The sequence below is a fragment of the Scomber scombrus genome, chromosome 6 (assembly GCF_963691925.1).
Source record: "Scomber scombrus chromosome 6, fScoSco1.1, whole genome shotgun sequence".
NCBI lineage: Eukaryota > Metazoa > Chordata > Actinopteri > Scombriformes > Scombridae > Scomber > Scomber scombrus.
The window spans coordinates 32,374,363-32,391,906 of NC_084975.1; the positions used below are offsets into that span (position 1 = coordinate 32,374,363).

Consider the following 17,544-nt stretch of genomic DNA (forward strand, 5'->3'; position numbering starts at 1 on the left):
TGATACATTTAGAGACTAACTGCTGAACACAGTGGAGCATTTAGCAGCTAAAGAGCCACATATTTTTTCTCAGGAGTTGGTAGAGAGTAAAAACAGAGCTAATGTGTAAATAAGCAACACAATCACTGTAACAATTATTTGCAGTGACAATATTTGGTTTTAGTGTTTTTATAGCTTGTTCTGTGGCCAAACATATTATAACTTCAGAATGGTTACCACCAGTGTTGGATCAGTGTTAGCCATCTCTGATAGAACAGGTAAGGTACCTTCCCTAGTTCAAGGTAATATGATAAAACACTTTTTTAGTTTATATGGTGCTCATAGTTCAGGCTCACAAGATAACTGTAGGTGATAACACAGTTAATTTCCTATACACATTTAGTAATTCATGAAATGACCTATAACCCATTCATACACAGTGAACCTGGGACTCATCATCCAGCCCTGCTTTGTGAGACCTGGGATCACTTTTTATTTCCTTTAAATAATCAAAAATGTCAACCAATGCTAGAAATGGAATGACGTTACTGTTGTTGCTACTAATACATTATGAAGTTATCACCATCACTAAAGCCGAGTGTGTACCCCTATGTGCGCGCGCATGTGTGTCAGTTTCCACTCTGCCCAGTAGGTGGGACTTGAAGCTCAGAGGATGGAGTCACATCTCTCTCTCTCTCTCTCTCTCTCTCTCTCTCTCTCTCTCTCTCTCTCTCTCTCTCTCTCTCTCTCTCTCTCTCTCTCTCTCTCTCTCTCTCTCTCTCGCGCTCCCGCTCTCGCTCCCTTTCTCTCCCTGTGTCTTTCTAAGTCTCCCCACCATTCCCACTGCTTGGTACCAGCAACAGCGCCAGACAGAGAGAGAGAGAAAGAGAGAGAGAGAGAAAGAGAGAGATGGAGGGATGACATAAAACGATGCAGAGAGAGAAGGTGAAGAGAAAAAGAATTGGACTGGCCGTGTTCCTTCATGTCATATAATTGGAATATTTTAGGGATTTCTTTTCCTTCTTCTTCTTCTTTTTTTCTTTCCTTCCCAGCGGTGATTTTTAAGGGTTATAAATGAGCAGGAGAGCCGTGACTGGCATCATCAATATCTCTGACATAACCACACACACATACAGACACACACACACACACACACACACATATGGATATGAACGGACATGAGGGGAGATTTTTCATTTTAACATTTGGACTCCTTTGAGAGAAATAAAGTAAGAACACCGGTTACGCATTCATACACCCACGTACGCGCGGAGCGGACCTTGAAAAGAGGATTTGAGTCTTTTTTTCATCGCTCCTGCGCCGCAAAGTTGCGAAGAAATTGAATCGTGACAGCATGGATGGATTTCATGCGTTATTTGGCGCATTCGGCGTCCGTCGCCTTCCTAGGATATGGTGCTGCTGGAGGGTTTTCTTTATGCTCAGCGTCTTATTTCACAACTACCTGAGCTCCTTGTTGGACTGTCCGCCCACCTGCACCTGCTCGCCCACCGAGATCTACTGCAATAAGTCCGACAACAGCAAATTCTTCCCCCTGCTGTCCTTCCAGGGCGCCGGGAGCGCCGGGAACAGCACCGGGAGCATCGAGGACCTTGTCCAGAACATCACCTCCATGTAAGTGCTGCTGTAGCTGCAGAACAAAGCTCTCAGAAACGTCCTTGCTGTGTGTCGGTGCTTTTATTTGATCTGTAAATGGAAAAACACTCCAGCTGAGGTTACCCTGGTTATGTTTCCAAACAAATATATATATATATTATTTTTGGGGTGGAAAAAAACCCTCACACATTCATGATCACCTGCAGAATAGACAAAATCTTTTATGAGACACATCCATGTATCCAGATATTATGGATATTATGGGATACTCTTAAACTGACGTCAGTTTTTCCTTTACCAGGCAAAAAACGCAGTAATCCATGCCCTGAAAATGTACTTTTTTGTTAAATAGGGGGTTGTCTTTTGGAAAATACATACAGATAAACTTTACATCATTAGTAGTGTGTACTCTGAATTAAAAACTTTACATAAATAAAAGAATGGACATTAAAAAAAAAAAAAGAAACCTTACCCAAAACTGAATTTAAACTTAACTCAAGCTTTACTGACAGTTTTCATTTTCTTGTTCATCTGTATTGTTAAAAACAGTTCAATCATTACTGTGAAAGATGTGGAAATCTGAAGAACTGAAATACTTGAGAAAAATTTAATTGACTGGAAATCCCAGTTGACTTTGTTTGAATAAATCCACTCAGTAGCCTGTAATGTATGTCCTGTACTGCTTTACACTGAGCACACTCTGCAGCTAACTAGCTTTAAAAAAACACTTCAATAATATCTATTTTAAATGAATTAAATGAGTAAGAATATGCACAATTCTGTTATTATATTTAGTTGTTTTAACCCTTATAGTTAATGATTCCATACTCATTTCATTGTAATATGAAAAGTTTTTAAACATGAGAGATTATGTCGACTAGTCATAATCCAACATTCAATTAATAAGTAAACCATGAGACGGGCAACAAAATAATCAATGTTCTTTTCAGGAATGTCATTTCATTATTAACAGCAACTAAGACACATATATTCTATGAACCAATCACAGAAAGAAGCAGGTCAACTGTTTAGTAAATTCTGTGTATAAATGGTTTAACTCACTGGTGGACGCTGCTGATAAATGACAGATGTTGCTTGGGCAAAATTTCTTGGAAACCTCCTGTTTTTTGTCACATGAATGACTCCATACAACAGGGGATAATCACATAACCCTACAATGCTTTATGGCCTTTTTAGTTTGAGTGAGCGTCCGGAAGATGATACGGAAGGCCCGCTTCTTGACTAAAGTGCAGCAAAGCAGAAAAGCATTTCCTGATTTTGTCCCTTTAAATATCATTATTTGTCTCCCCTGTCACTTGCTGCAGTATCTCCCTAAATACCTCCTTTCTATATCCTTTGATGACTGGAAACAGCACAGCCTGAGAGGCAATAAGCCCAGATATCTCCAAATAGCTTTTTCATTGGATGATAAAAAAACAGTCATGACTCAGTTGCTCATAAGCACAAATCTAAAGTCTAAATGTCAGTTTCCTTGGGATGAACCGCCAAGCAGTCATCCAAATACCCGTGAAAACCTGATATTCCTATGGGTGGGCACTGAATACAAGTCACCACAGACCCAAATCACTTTAGGTATCCCATTTTCTTCGGGAAGCGAGTCTGAGAACCACAGACGGCTGAATTTCTCTGATGAAATCCTCCCATCTTTGGTTTAAAACCACACAAAAAGACCCCAAAACCAAAATGTATCACAGGATTTGGTGGGATTTTTCTTAGTTAGGTGATAAGGAAAATCTGATCTGTCACAAGTGAAGCGGTATCTTTGTGAGGTAATCTCACATGTTGAGTCTGTGTGTGTGGTCTCCATAGGATATTCTGTATGCATCCTCGCGTAAACTGCTTTGAAAGTGCTCTGCATTCACAATCATATCTTTGTGTTTGGGTCAGAGCTGAATCCATTAAGTAACACAGAATCATATATTTTGCACACACTTGTGGTTGATGTATACGGGTCAGTGACAAATAAGGGTTGGCAAAATGAGCAATTCAAAAATATCTTAAAAACTATTTTTAAAAGCAGCATCAGGTTTGTTAAAATGTACATTTAATATTTTTCTTGGTTTATGTCATTTGAAATGACATTTGCACCTCATACTAATAAAACATGTAAATGTTTCCTGATCTCCATGGTAACCCAGAGTAAATGTAATATTTAGAACAATTGTATTCCATTACCTTTATTTAATATAAAAGTTATAATGTAAGATCATGCCAAACTAGTTGATATGGTGTTTTATTGAGAATTTACTGTTTTTAAGCAAGTTGAATTATTTTTTATAAATATATATTTTATTATATATAAATATTATTAAGTTTTTATGGTTACACCACTTTTTTTGCCATAATCCTCTAATATATTCTAAAATTAAAAGCAGACATTTCATGCTGGGTCCACAAAAAATAATGTGTGCAAGTTATTCATATGTTTATTTTCACATTTTAACCCTTTAAATTTGATTAAACCACATGGACACAAAAAAAAAACCCATCATTGACCCATATATTATATGTGTTGTGCATTTCCATATGTTCTGAATTTTCAAATGGTCAGTTATGATATCTAATGACAAATATCTGAAATACAACACGATGTATCCTTAAGTTTAACTACATTACAAAAAATGAAGTTTGCACTGAAAATTCAAACTCTTGAATTGTATTGAGCCTCTGTGCTGTTCTCCAGTTCAGTCTAAAGACATTGATTTTGACATCACTGTGATAATATCCAGTAAGTTGGAATCATTGTGATGATTGTCTGTGATCCTTCTTCTGCTTCTAGAGACATGTACAACCAGCTAGTGTCAGCTAACATGAACAGCTGTGTTTAAACTGATCCTGACAGTGTTACTTTCTAAAGTGAGTAGTTTTATCTACTGTAATACTGAGTGTCAGCTTGAGGTCGACCCATCACATTATCTCAGTTGAGGGAAATTTCAACCCTAAAAAGACTAACTTTGGAAATGAATGAACTCCAACTGTAGGGTCACTACATAGGACTGATTACAGTAGCACATTACTCTTTCAGCTTTCATATGGCCATGTAAAGTATTGTATTTCAACTTCAAATCATCTGAACTCATCCTTTAAATAGAATCCATGGAACAGATGACTTGTATAGAAAGCTTTATTTAAAAGAAACAGCTGATATTATGTAGCATGAATTCAGACTAGGGCTGGGCAATAAAGCTGTAGGATTTTGATATTGCAAAATTTTATAGATATCATCTTAGATTTTGAATATGGTAATATGGTGATATGGAATAAATGTCTTTTCCTGCTTTTAAAGGCTGCATTACAGTAAAATGACTTCTATATTTTTTTTTTTATTCACTTAGTCATTATATCCACATTACTGATGATTATATATCAAAAATCTCATTGCGTTAATATTTTGTAAAAGCACTGGTAGTCATTCCTATAATATTGTCAAATTATCGATATCAAGGCATTTGGTCAAAAATATTGTGATATCTGATTCTGCCCATATCGCCCAGCCTTAATTCAGACAGCTAAATATACATTTCCAGTGGCATGAGTTGATGGGAAATGGCTTCATTGCATCATAGTAAAGATTGAGTTGTGTGACTTTGTGTTTAGGAAATGTGTGTTATACGACTCAGCCTCACTTCACTTGACTTCACTGTGCTTCTTTGGTGTGAAAGTAGAAAACAATGTTGACAGGGTGTTAAGATAAAAGATCAACATTTTTTACATGAAATTCCTTTTCGCCACCTTGTAGTAGTGTTGGTGGCATTGTGTGTGTGTGTTTGTGTGTGTGCGTGTGTGTGTTTTTCTGCTCTGAGGGATTTCCCAAGATCATTTCAGCCAGCATTCACAGTCTATAGTCCATCAGATCCTCGTTGTGGAAGGAAGTGGAACTGGCTGCTGCTGTATGTCCATGTTCTCTGCTCCGTACTCTGTTGTTTAGCCTGCAAAACATACACACACACACACACGCACGCACACACGCACACACACACACACAGAGGCTGTCTCTCCTCGTCAGTTTCCCATCTCCCGCTGCATTCTGCATCTCAACAGCAGCAGCGTTGTGAGTGTGAGTGCTTTAGATGTGAGCTGTCACTGCTTCCTTGAAAAGCAAAATCCCCTCCGCATCTTAGTTTGAGCCTCGTTCAGATCGTTTTTTCTCCATCTGTGTGAATTCGACCTTGGTGCCACTCGCAGTCAAATTAATTTGCTCTTCATGCTTCCAAATGCAGTGACTCAGAAGATAAGGGAAACCCAGGATTTGTGGTGTGTGTATAAGAAAATGTTCACAGCCTTAACTCATACTTTCATAATGACCTTATTGATGCATGGTAATATAGTGCGGGGTTGTCAACACTGCAGCTGCAGCTCTTCTGTCATTATCAAATGAATTGTCGGGATAAGTACAGTTTGAACCTCGGTTCAGTCTCCTGCTCTGTATGATCACATATTCCATTTTATTGCAGCTGAATTAAAGATATAGTAGTTCTCATTTACACATTGTTTAGTTTATGGTGTCAGATGTCAGAGGTAATGTGAATGTGATCACTGTTCATAAATACTAAATACCAACCAGCAGATATTATTAAAATGCTGTGCTGCAGACAGTCCTTATTTATGCAAAGCAAAATAAATCCAATAAAAAAATCAAATAAAAAGGAATAAGTCCATAGGGTCTACACAGGAAGACCCTATAGACATAAGTCATTACACTGGTTGGAATTACAAAAACACCATCAGGCTACTCACAGAGTTGATGTATGTTTATTGATTTTTTAAATTGAAAACAAACACAACATATAACACCCCCCCCCCCCCCCCCCATAACAGGCTCAGCAATAAGGAAGAAAAAAAAGAGTCTATCCACATAATTCAGAGTATTTAAGTATTCCCCAAAATACTCTTAATTAATAAGTACTAATATATATACAATAAATACACATGTACACCCATACCTACACTTACACACATGTATGAATACATATACACATACATTCAAATAAATATAGAAATTCAGCATTAAAAAACAAGTGGATAGAATAAACTTAAACATAAATAAATAATATGAAACAAATAAACAATAATTATTATTATTATTACGCTAATAAAATAATAACTCACAGAGTTAATGTTCATTAACCACAGCTGATATGATCTGCTGCTAGCTGCTGATGTTTGTCCTTTTAACCACTGACACAGAGCAGCTGTTCCCTGTATGATTAAACACTGCTCTGAGAGGAGAACACAGGTTGGTTAACATTTGAACTATTAGTAGATCCATGCATTTTCTCATTCTAGGTGTCTGGGAGTAACTTGCACTGGTGTGTTGAGATTTTTTTTTTAAATTTACACAATTAAAAAGGGAGTTTTTCCTTGCTGCTGTAACTAAGTGCTGCTCATGTGTGAATGTTGGGTCTCTTTAAGTTAAATTAAAGACTACGGTCTAGACCTGCTCTATGTGTAAAGTACCTTGAGATGACTTTTGTTGTGATTTGGCGCTATACAAATAAAGATTGATTGATTGAATTGCATTGTCATAAATAAGAGCAGTGCTGCAGCACTAGCAGGCTGACATGGACACAACTAAGTAAAGAATGGATCCACATTTGTTTTGTTTATTAACCAATGAAATCCCTGTAAATCATAGCTGGACTGGTCCTGATCCTGATCAGCTCAGAACACGTGTCTTCAATGATTATCTCTTTAATATGAAATCATCTGTGTTTTCATTGATTTAAGTTGTCTGGGTGAAGCGATTTTTAGGAAAGAAATGAAATCATGAAAACGATAACCTTGCATATTCATACAAGGATAGCAGCTCAAAGTGCTTTACGTGCACCGTGACAAGGACAAATCAAGGATCAATAAAAACTGATAAGAAAGGAGGAAATTAAAAAAACAAAAACACTTTGGACTGGCAGTTTTCCACTTGTGTTTTGAACAGTACAACTCCATTTCTTCTTTTTACTGCAAGATTTCTTGCTTGTTCTGTCTTCCTCACCGTCTCTGCCTCAGATACTGTATGAAGCCTTTCAGCTGGCAGCAGTCAACACATCACATCACATTAGGATCACACAGTGCAGCAATGATTGGAAAAGAAAATGGAAAAAAGAAAACAAAAAAGAGGAGCTGTAACTGTAGAATCACGGCTCGAAGAGTGGAATTAGATGCGATTATCAATAACTCTTTACAAGGCTGGAAAAAACAGTCAGGAAGAGAGAACTTAACGAGGTTATGGTCGTGATAGACGCTGATTATTTTGCTGGAACAAAACCTCACTTCATTATTGATTCGTTTGCTTGTGAGAATATTCAGAGAGAAAAAAAAAGAAGTTGCCGCATCAGTGATTCCTGAGTCCTGCATTCCACCCACCACTGTGTGTAGGAGAGTGCGACACAGCCACGCTTTCACGCTGAGAGCTTGTTTTTCCCACTAGTCACAGAAAATTTAGTGGAAGGAGTGGAAAACCCAGAAAATGAGAGGCACACTGTGATAAGGAAGCGTTGTTTCTAGTTCATGATTCTAGAAGAAAAAATGGAAGAGGGAAAGAGCGAGAGGGAGAGAATGTGTGTGTGCGTGTGTGTGTGTGTGTGTGTGTGTGTGTGTGTGCGTGTGTGTGTGAACAAGTGGGTTGGGCAAAAAAGAGAACAGAGGAGGCACATCTGAGAGAGAAACAAAGAAAAAAGAGATCAAAGATAACAGCGAAACGGACAGCAGGGGAAAAAGTACAGACCTTTTTGAAATCAGCACCACATACACGGACAGCTCCCTTCCCCCCGCATACACACACCCACACATACATGTTTATCTTTATATCCTTGGGAGGACACTTATTGGCATAATGCATTCTCTAAGCCTAACTTAAATTGGTCCTCTCAAAGATAGAAAGACACACACACACACACACACACACACACACACACACTGAGCTGTGATCTGTTTGCTTTTAAGAGATGGCTCTGTAAATGGGCATGTAGACACAGTTTCATGGAGGAAGCCACACAACACTCCTCCAGTCAGCAGCAGGGGGCATTCATGCTCGTGCACAGGACAGGGAGAAGTGATCAGAGCAGATATCTCCTGAGCCCCTGAATCCTGGGGGCCCCAACAGCCCCAGGTTGAATGTGTGGCAGCTGATTTGTGATTTATTGTTTATTTGTTTGGGAATATTTATGCACCAATAAAGTACAGTATCAGCTAATGACAGGGCTCATGCAGCTCTGTCTTGAAGAAGGTTCCTGTGTCCAAATCTAGTCTTCATTATGTCAGCTGTTTAAAATGCTGCATATTCCTCAATTCATCTGTGTTTAATCACATGAGTACACAGTAAACCAGGACCATGTTATATTACAGCATAGAAATACTATAAACATTGCACAAAGACAGTGATTGATCAGGCTAAGACCCCTGATGGTATCAAGTCACGCAGATAAGTTTGGTTTATCTCTCCATGTGTTCAGATATCAGTCTCAATTAAGGGGGTGACACGATTTCGATTCAACCTTTGAAATCAAAAGCAGGATCGATGATTGTCTCTCAGTTTCTTTTTTCCTCACCCCGCCTGCTTGTGTGCTTTACTTGTTATGGCCACTGCTGCAGTAGAAGATGATGGAAAAACAGAACTGGAGAATCCTCCAGCTTCCTTGAAGTCACTAAACAACGAACACGTTGTTGTCAGAAAAACTACAGTTTGTTAGCTATGCAACACATTTGGAAATATATTGACGTTTTCCAACTTGATGGATCAATAACTCACAAGTGAAATGCTTCTTTCCTACTGTAGTAAAGTAGACTGAGCTCATTTTCACAACGAGCCATCCACCGAACTGGGCTCTTTTTTTGTGTGCGTTTAACAGTTTGTTCCAACTAGTCTGGTAAAATAAGTTATTATTACATTTTAAATGAATTACTTAACCCTTACATACCGTTCAAGGTCAAATTTGACCCTTTTTTCACATTTTTGATGTGTAAAAACACAGTTCTTTAGCCAGACTTTTCCTAATGTGACCCACAGTATACAAAAATGGAAATAAAATGCATATATATGTTTATACCTGTGTTTAAAAATAATAATAAAAAAAAAATAAATAAAAAATAAAAATAAAAATAAAAATAAAAATAAAAATAAAAATAAAAATAAAAATAAAAATAAAAATAAATAATAAAAAATAAAAAATAAATACAAATAAATAAATTAAAAATTACAAATTAAAAATTAAAAATTAAAAATTAAAAATTTCAATACAATGGAGCTGAATGGCATTCATTTTGCAATGCTTCAAACATTACATGTGACCTTGTTAATGGTAAATGGACTGCACTTATATAGCGCCTTTCTAGTCTTTTCGACCACTCAAAGCGCTTTACACTACAACTCATTCACCGCATTCACACACATTCATACACTGATGGCAGGCAGCTACCACACCAACCTGCACATCAGGAGGAATCTAACCATTCACTCTCATTCATACACCGTTGGCACAGCAACGGGAGCAACTAGGGGTTAAGTGTCTTGCCCAAGGACACATGGACATGTAGACTGGAGGAGCTGGGAATCGAACCGCCAATCTTCCAATTGGAGGACGACCGCTCTACCTCCTGAGCCACAGCCGCCCCACTTTTTGAAAAACACTTTCACTGGAGCTCTTTTCTACTGAGCTACATGCTACATACACATATTACTGTTGAGATGTACAAATGACTTCCTCTCAAATACTTTACATTGTAGAGGCAAAACATCTCAGTCACACAGATCTCAACAAGCTGACAGAATATTTCCCTTCAGTGAATACACCTTTTTTTGCTACATTGTTCTGCTATTGCTATTTTGATAAAATTATTAAAATCTATTACAGGTACATAAATCACGGCACCTTACCATTCACTTCTTGTCACAGTATGATAATATTAGCCTCGCATTAGCATGGAGCTTCATAAACTTTTATATAATTGAAGTAGTTCATAACTCATGTTTTTTAATGATTATCTGCAGAAGGTTCTGGAATATCATTAACTTTATGATATGAAACAAGGCGGGTGCTGGGTGTTGTGACCTCACTAGTCACCGTTGTGTGCCCTGAGGCTGAAGCAGAATGAATGAGCTGCTGTGCTTACGCTTTGTCAAAAAATCCAATAACATTAGCAGCCATTATATACCATGTCAATGTGACAGCCCACATCATGTCAGCGACTGTCCATGAGTGTGTGTGTGTGTGTGTGTGTGTGTGTGTGTGTGTGTGTGTGTGTGTGTGTGTGTGTGTGTGTGTGTGAGTGAGAGTGAGAGTGTGTGAGTGTGTGTGTGAGGATGTGAGAAGGATTAGACAGTCTGGGGTTGAGATGCTGTTAAAGTGATAATGTGACACTGAGTTTTAGTCGGTTATTTTCTTCCTCTGGGCTCATCAGCACTTAGTGGGGAGCAGACTGAAATAATTAAAAAGACATTTTTAGAATTGTGTGAGCCGTGTGCACCACTGTTATTTAACTCTTTATTTAAATAGAATTTTTTTTAAATCCCCAAATAAGCTGCAAATGTCACATGATAAGGGCATCAACAGTATGGACTTATAGTTAATAATCAAATACACTTCTTAAAATCTGTTTGTGTATATGTGTTAGCTGTGTGATCTTTCTCACCAAATGCATGCTGGCAGAAGCATCAGCCTCGCCGTGACCTTAAACAGGATAAACAGGGATTGAAAATGGATGGGTAGATGGATGCTCAATTTTCCAAATTCCCCTTATCAGATAGCAAATGATGCCAGGTGTTTGCTGCTGCTGTGTCAACGGGTCAGTGCATTAATGCTAATTAGCAACATGCAGCCATTGGAGCAGGAGGATGGAACACTGAGTACCTGAAAAAACCACCAGTGATTGGATGAAAAACAGGTGTAGGGTTTGTTACAGAAATGAGCGGAACACAATACAGACAGGATTCTTCTTCAAAACAGTATTTGCTATCAGAAGTGATGGCTGCTCCAACAGTATATGAATGTTAGTTTCTCTCTGATGAGCAGGTTGGCAACCTGCATGGTAGCCCCTCTCATCAATGTATGAATGTGCATGTGAATGTGACATGTAGTGTAAAGCACTCTGAGATAAACATCTGTTTCTGTGAAAGACAGAATGTCATATGAGAGCATTTACTGCTGCTCCAGCTGCTGACAGAGGTGGTCACATCAGCCCAGAAGATCTCAAATCAGTCACAGTCCTTCTTTTATTGAGGACTTGAACATCAGCAGGTGCAGGAGCAGAGCTTCCTGCATCATGAAGGACTCCACCCACCCAGCTAGCAAATGGACTGTTTGCCCTCCTCGCCTCCTCCCCTCAGGCAGAAGGCTGCGCAGCATCAAGGCCAGGACAACAAGGCTTAAGGTCAGCTTCTTTCCAGAGGCTGTGAGTCTGCTAAACTTCCTACCTCACTAACTGATCCTCAGCGAGCTGCTGCTGCTGCTATGGACATGCTGCTGTATGAACTTATTTTATATAGGAGGGTTTTCTTTTTGACATTATAGATGATTATTTAAGCTTTAATGATCATTTATTTTGATCACCGTCACTTTATCTTGCTGCTGGGACCTGAGTGCAAATGTAATTCTTTTCATGTGAAAGCATGAAAGTTTTTTGAATGACAATACACAAATCTTGAACCTTGAACCTTATTTCCAGAATCCTCAAAGATCCCCTCCAGACATGTCTCCTGCCTCATTAACAATTCCAGAATCTATGAATATGCAAATAGATTTCATTTTAGAAGTTGAACTGTTGGACACAGGATGGCTCCTACTTCACTGTGAAGTCCATTCTCAGTGCATGTGCACTGGAGGCTTCAGGTTTCTACATCACACTTGTAGAAGTTGAATATTTAACCAGGACTGGTTTCAATACTAGCTGTAATGTGACCAATCATGCTCTTAAATTCAGACATTCATGGAACAGAGAAACGTTCAACTTTCAGCATGAATGTAAAAAACAGACTTGAAGTGTCAAACTGTGCACACACATCATTTTTCACAGTGAAGCTCAAACATCCAGCTGATGGAACAAACCACCATTGTTTGTTTCAGCTGGGCAAAAAGGGTTCAAATCTTCTTTTTTTTATACTGTTCAGCAGATGGAATGTTTTTTATACAGATGGTAAGAAGAATAAATGTTGTAATATGACCTTCTGGATTTTTCAAACTTCACACTGATGCTTAGCTTTATGACTAATACCAACACACAATAGGCACAAACTGGAGCTAGCAAAAACTACAATACATCAGCCAGTAAAAATCAAAGGGCCAATAATTCTTTACTTCCTTAGCTGGAGAGATTATTTTTCCAAACTACTATTTTCACATTTATAATAGAAGTAGTGTTTTCAAGTGCTGAGTCATATCTGCTTGCTGCATTTGGCTCCAACAAGCTCCACCAATCAGGGGATTAGAACACTTGTTTGTATCCTGAGAGGCCAAATCCAGCGTCCAATAAGGGCTAAAGAAATGTATTAAATGCGAATGATTTTTTACATTATTGTGATGGTTTATGTGTGGTACTGTAACATTTGGAGTTGCTTTGATTTTCCTCTGTATTTGTTGTACTGCATGTGAACTGCTGTTGCTGTCTTGTGTTGTCGTCCATGGCAACACAGAAGTCAAATCACTTGAATGTAGGCGTGTAGTGTTACAAAGAATTAACAGTTCAGCATGTAACTGGGTTTTGGGGTCACGGTTCATTATGATTTCAGTACAGCAGGGGGAAAAAAAGAAAGAAAGGTAAACACTCATATTTTGATCTTTACTCTAACTGAAACAGCTTTTTTCTGTTTCCTGTAAGGACTAAGAACATCTGCTGACAGCTGTGTTATGATTATTTATGGTCTAACTGTATATAAAGTAGTGTAAACTAGCTCCACCTCCAGCAGCTACAACAGTAACATGCTGCTCTAACACTGATGCTTCACTATTAATAATCTAATGATGTCATAATAATATATATAATAATATATGGAAAAAATGAAAGCCATGTTAAAAGTCAACTAAGAGTAGCAGCTATCTTATTTGAGCTGGAATGTATCTGTGTGTGTTTGATGCATGTATTCACTATCAGGTCTCCCTCAGAACATAGATCTCAATCTCAAAAGACAAAAGAAAAAATCACTCAGAAGGACCAAAACATGACTTTTACTTTCATACTTTGTAAGTACATTTTTCCATCTCAGAACTAGTTCTTAGGATGGGCCGCCAGACCACGTCACGAATCGAACGTGTTTAAACTGGTTCTGCATGACTTCATTCAAAAGGTGGAATAAAAACGCAGCATCATGTCTCCAAGGAAACGGCTGTGGCTCAGGAGCTAGAGCTGGTCGTCAACTAATTGAAAGATCAGAAGTTTGATTCCGGGCTATGTATGTCTATGTGTCCTTGGGCAAGATACTTAACCCCAAATTGCTCCTGATGGCTGCTCCATCAGTGTATGAGTGTGTGTGAATGTTAATTTCCCCCTGATGAGCAGGTTGTCCCTGTCATCAGTGTATGAATGTGTGTTAATTGGGTGAATGTGACACGTACTGTAAAAGTGCTTTGAGTGGTCAAAGGACTAGAACAGTGCTATATAAGTACAGTACATTTACCATTTACCATATAACTGAGCTTAATAGTGTCTCTCTTATTTGTCAGTTTAACTGACTATCTCGGCTAAGCCAGCTAGCATACACCCATGAGCATACTATTAACTACTAAGGAGTGAGCTGATAAAACATGGAGCTTACAGTGGTGGACTACTGAACTATTTTGACAATAACTGTTTGAGTCACAGAGTGTATTCTTCATATGAATGGGTGGTGGGGTTTAGCAGGAGTCTAGCTTTTTCCAGCATTGTTCATAGAGACACAGTTGTAGATTTGCAGGTGCAGTTAAGAAACAGGGCAGTGTTTAATGAATCCCTTATTTATTTATTCCTTCATTATTCGCCCATGTTCGACCTGTAGTCACTGAAGTAAAGGTCCTGGAAAGTTGTCAATCATCTTGTTACTATGTTATGAAGACTACATGCTGTCTGAGTTTAAACATGTTTTGCTAATTTCTCATGACAGATTAGTGTTCTTATTGTTTTGTTGACTGTGTTCTGGGCGGGGCTCAGTTGGGAACAGGTTATAGTTGTGGGGTTTGACTCATCTACTACTTATAGATCTGAAGTGACCATCCCCAAAGTTAAGAATGAACCGTTCCCTTTGTTTACCTCAGTTGTCAGTCAAGTGTCTTATCTAACCACACCTACACACACCTACACACACCTACACACACCTGCTACCTACACAGTCCTGATGAGGCAGATTACCTTTAAAGTGTTTAACTCCTAACAACAATGCTATTTTTTTTCCCTTCCAAAGATGACTTTAAATTGCTGCTCATTGTAGTCCTGAATGTTTGAATCCATAGATAAATACTGAAGAGTTCAAATGTTTGCAGGAGCTTTAAAGTTATAAGAGATCTGTGCTTTTTATGTGTCACCTGTTGAAATTATACTTTACATTTATATTTATATTGATACATACCATATATAGTAGATCTGAAGCATGCTTCATATACAACATGTACAATGAGAAAAAAATCTGATTGCACTGAGGAGACAAATGTAGCTGGACAATCAACATTAACCCTATTTTCTGACACTAGAATCATTATTAAGTACATTATAAATAACATGAAAATATACAAATTATATGAATAATTCAAATGAAAGAAGACTCCAAAATTGGGTCTTGTTAGGTGTGTAATTTTGTCATTATTTAAAAAAAAAAAAAAAAAACCTTACAATGACATGTCACACCGTGTGCTGCTGTTAAATAATAAACTCTATATTTTAACATTTCTATTCTGCAGTGAAATAAACTCTCTGTGTCACTCTGACCTCATTGGCTTTCACCGAAACATCCAGCTAACAGTAACGCTGTTGAAAGCATGACTGTGTCCTCTTTTTCATCTTTATGTATCTAACAGAGCTGTTTATGAAACACATTATGACATAACGTCAATGTCTGAGGATCAATGCTCTGCTGATGTCGATATTAAAAAGCTGTCAATTATACTTGCTGCACTTTCTACCATTAAAATGAGATATGCGTCAATATTTTCTTCAGTAATGCACTAACACTGACGGAGGAATGTCAATAATTTCCGGAATTACGGATCACAAACAGGTCAGAGGAATGTCTAATGTTACTGTTTACAAGGACAATGACACAGGCTGCATGCAAGGTGAGCTTTTACTGTAATTAGGTGTTTTTATTAGAAGATACTCATTTTGAAGCAGCCTTCATATAAAGAGAACACACAGTGCCGAGCTTCTTTACAATCTCTGACTGCTGGCTTTATAGCAGGGATGTCGTGTATTCTCTACGGACGCCCTGAGACGCAAAATCCACTGATCCATTTTCTCAAACAGGTGAAAAATACGTTTTGGCAGATCTTTTTTTTTTTTTTTCTGTTTTTTAGAGGATCATTTTTGAGCGTTTGTTCTTACAATATTCATTTTCGGCCACAAGAGGCTGAAGTGCAGCTCTGCCCCATGTTCTAAATAGGACTAAAAGCACTCATGTTTTAATTTCTCCATGTTTTCTAAACACAAGACACATATGTGTTAGCAATTTATGTAACATTTTTTGCAAGAAATGTATTTTAATTGGTGCTAATCACATCAAGATATATAATAGAATTGAATTATTTAAGATATCCAATCTGTTCCCTTGAAGAGATGCATTATCTGTTCGGATTACCTTTGGCCCCTCAGTCAGTTGTCAGTAGTTGGATATCAGCTAGTTAGTCCAAAAACATGAAAGTAGTTGGTTTCAATTTAGTTAACCCTAACAACCCTAATGACTGTAATGAATTTGAGTTGTTCAAAATCATCCAGTCTTTACTGTGGTTCAACTCATTTGAAAGCGTTAATGTATCATGACACTAATGTGACATTTCTTTGAATGAACAGGGGGCACAGCCTAACTGAGAGTTGGCTGTGTTCAGAAAGAGTACATTAATACATTTATGAAAAATAAAATAAAATAAAACAATACATCTAAAATTGAAAAAAAGACACTTCTTACATTAACGTTCCACAAAAGGCTTTTTTCTGACTGAATTAGCACACAAAATCTTTAAGAACTGTCTGAAACAGTCTAAAAAAAAGCACATATGCATTGTCTCAGTCTGCAATCATTCAATAGCATCTTTATTGGTTGCATCAGACAACCTTCTTCTGGTTGAATCAGCTGTTGGGAAACCTCATTTATAAAAGTATCAGCCTGTTGTTGCAGCACACTCCTATTTTCACATGCTAATTAGCTTTGTTCTGGTAGCGTTATGGCTAACAGCTGTAGCAACGGGTGTTAAAAAGTGTGGCACCTGTGGTTTCTATTGTTTGCCAGTTTGCAGCACAATTGTTTTTCCATCTCCATTTTCCATTTCTCTGGCAAACACTTGTTACAACATAGATAACATACTGAAGGTTAGACTTTAAACAGCATAACCATATCTAATGAGGGTCCATGGGTCAGAACCAATTGTCTAAGTACCAATGGTTCATGGGTCAACTGAAGGACTGATTAGAAATAAGCATCGCACTATAATCCAAATTTTCAATAAACAGCATCTAATTCTATATCATAAATATAATAACCATAGCCTGTTTAAAATGTTTCCAAAGTGTAATGTAGATCAGATTTAGAAAACTGGATCACCACAATTGTTGTCTTACTTGTCTCATAGGGCTCATAGGGGTGTGTGTGTGTGTGTGTGTGTGTGTGTTAAGGAGGCCCAGTGTTGTATCTCAGTGATTGCCAGTTACACGCTCTATGATGTGTGGTTTATAGTGTTTCACAATACTGCATGAGTCTTAATATTGTACGTGTGTGTGTGTGTGTGTGTGTGTGTGTGTGTGTGTGTCTGCTAGGGAAAGAGAGAG

At 37.9% G+C, this 17,544-nt stretch overlaps 1 protein-coding gene across 2 annotated transcripts in view; it reads left to right on the forward strand.

Moving 5' to 3' along the window:
* Positions 1-1,242: 1,242 nt before the first annotated feature.
* LOC133981562 (NT-3 growth factor receptor-like) overlaps positions 1,243-17,544 on the forward strand; it is a 270,283-nt gene continuing 253,981 nt past the window's right edge. For both annotated transcript variants that reach the window (XM_062420326.1, XM_062420325.1), the window contains exon 1: positions 1,243-1,611. In XM_062420326.1, the coding sequence (XP_062276310.1) occupies positions 1,334-1,611 (278 nt within the window). In that variant the 5' untranslated portion in view covers positions 1,243-1,333. The remainder of the gene's footprint in view (positions 1,612-17,544) is intronic.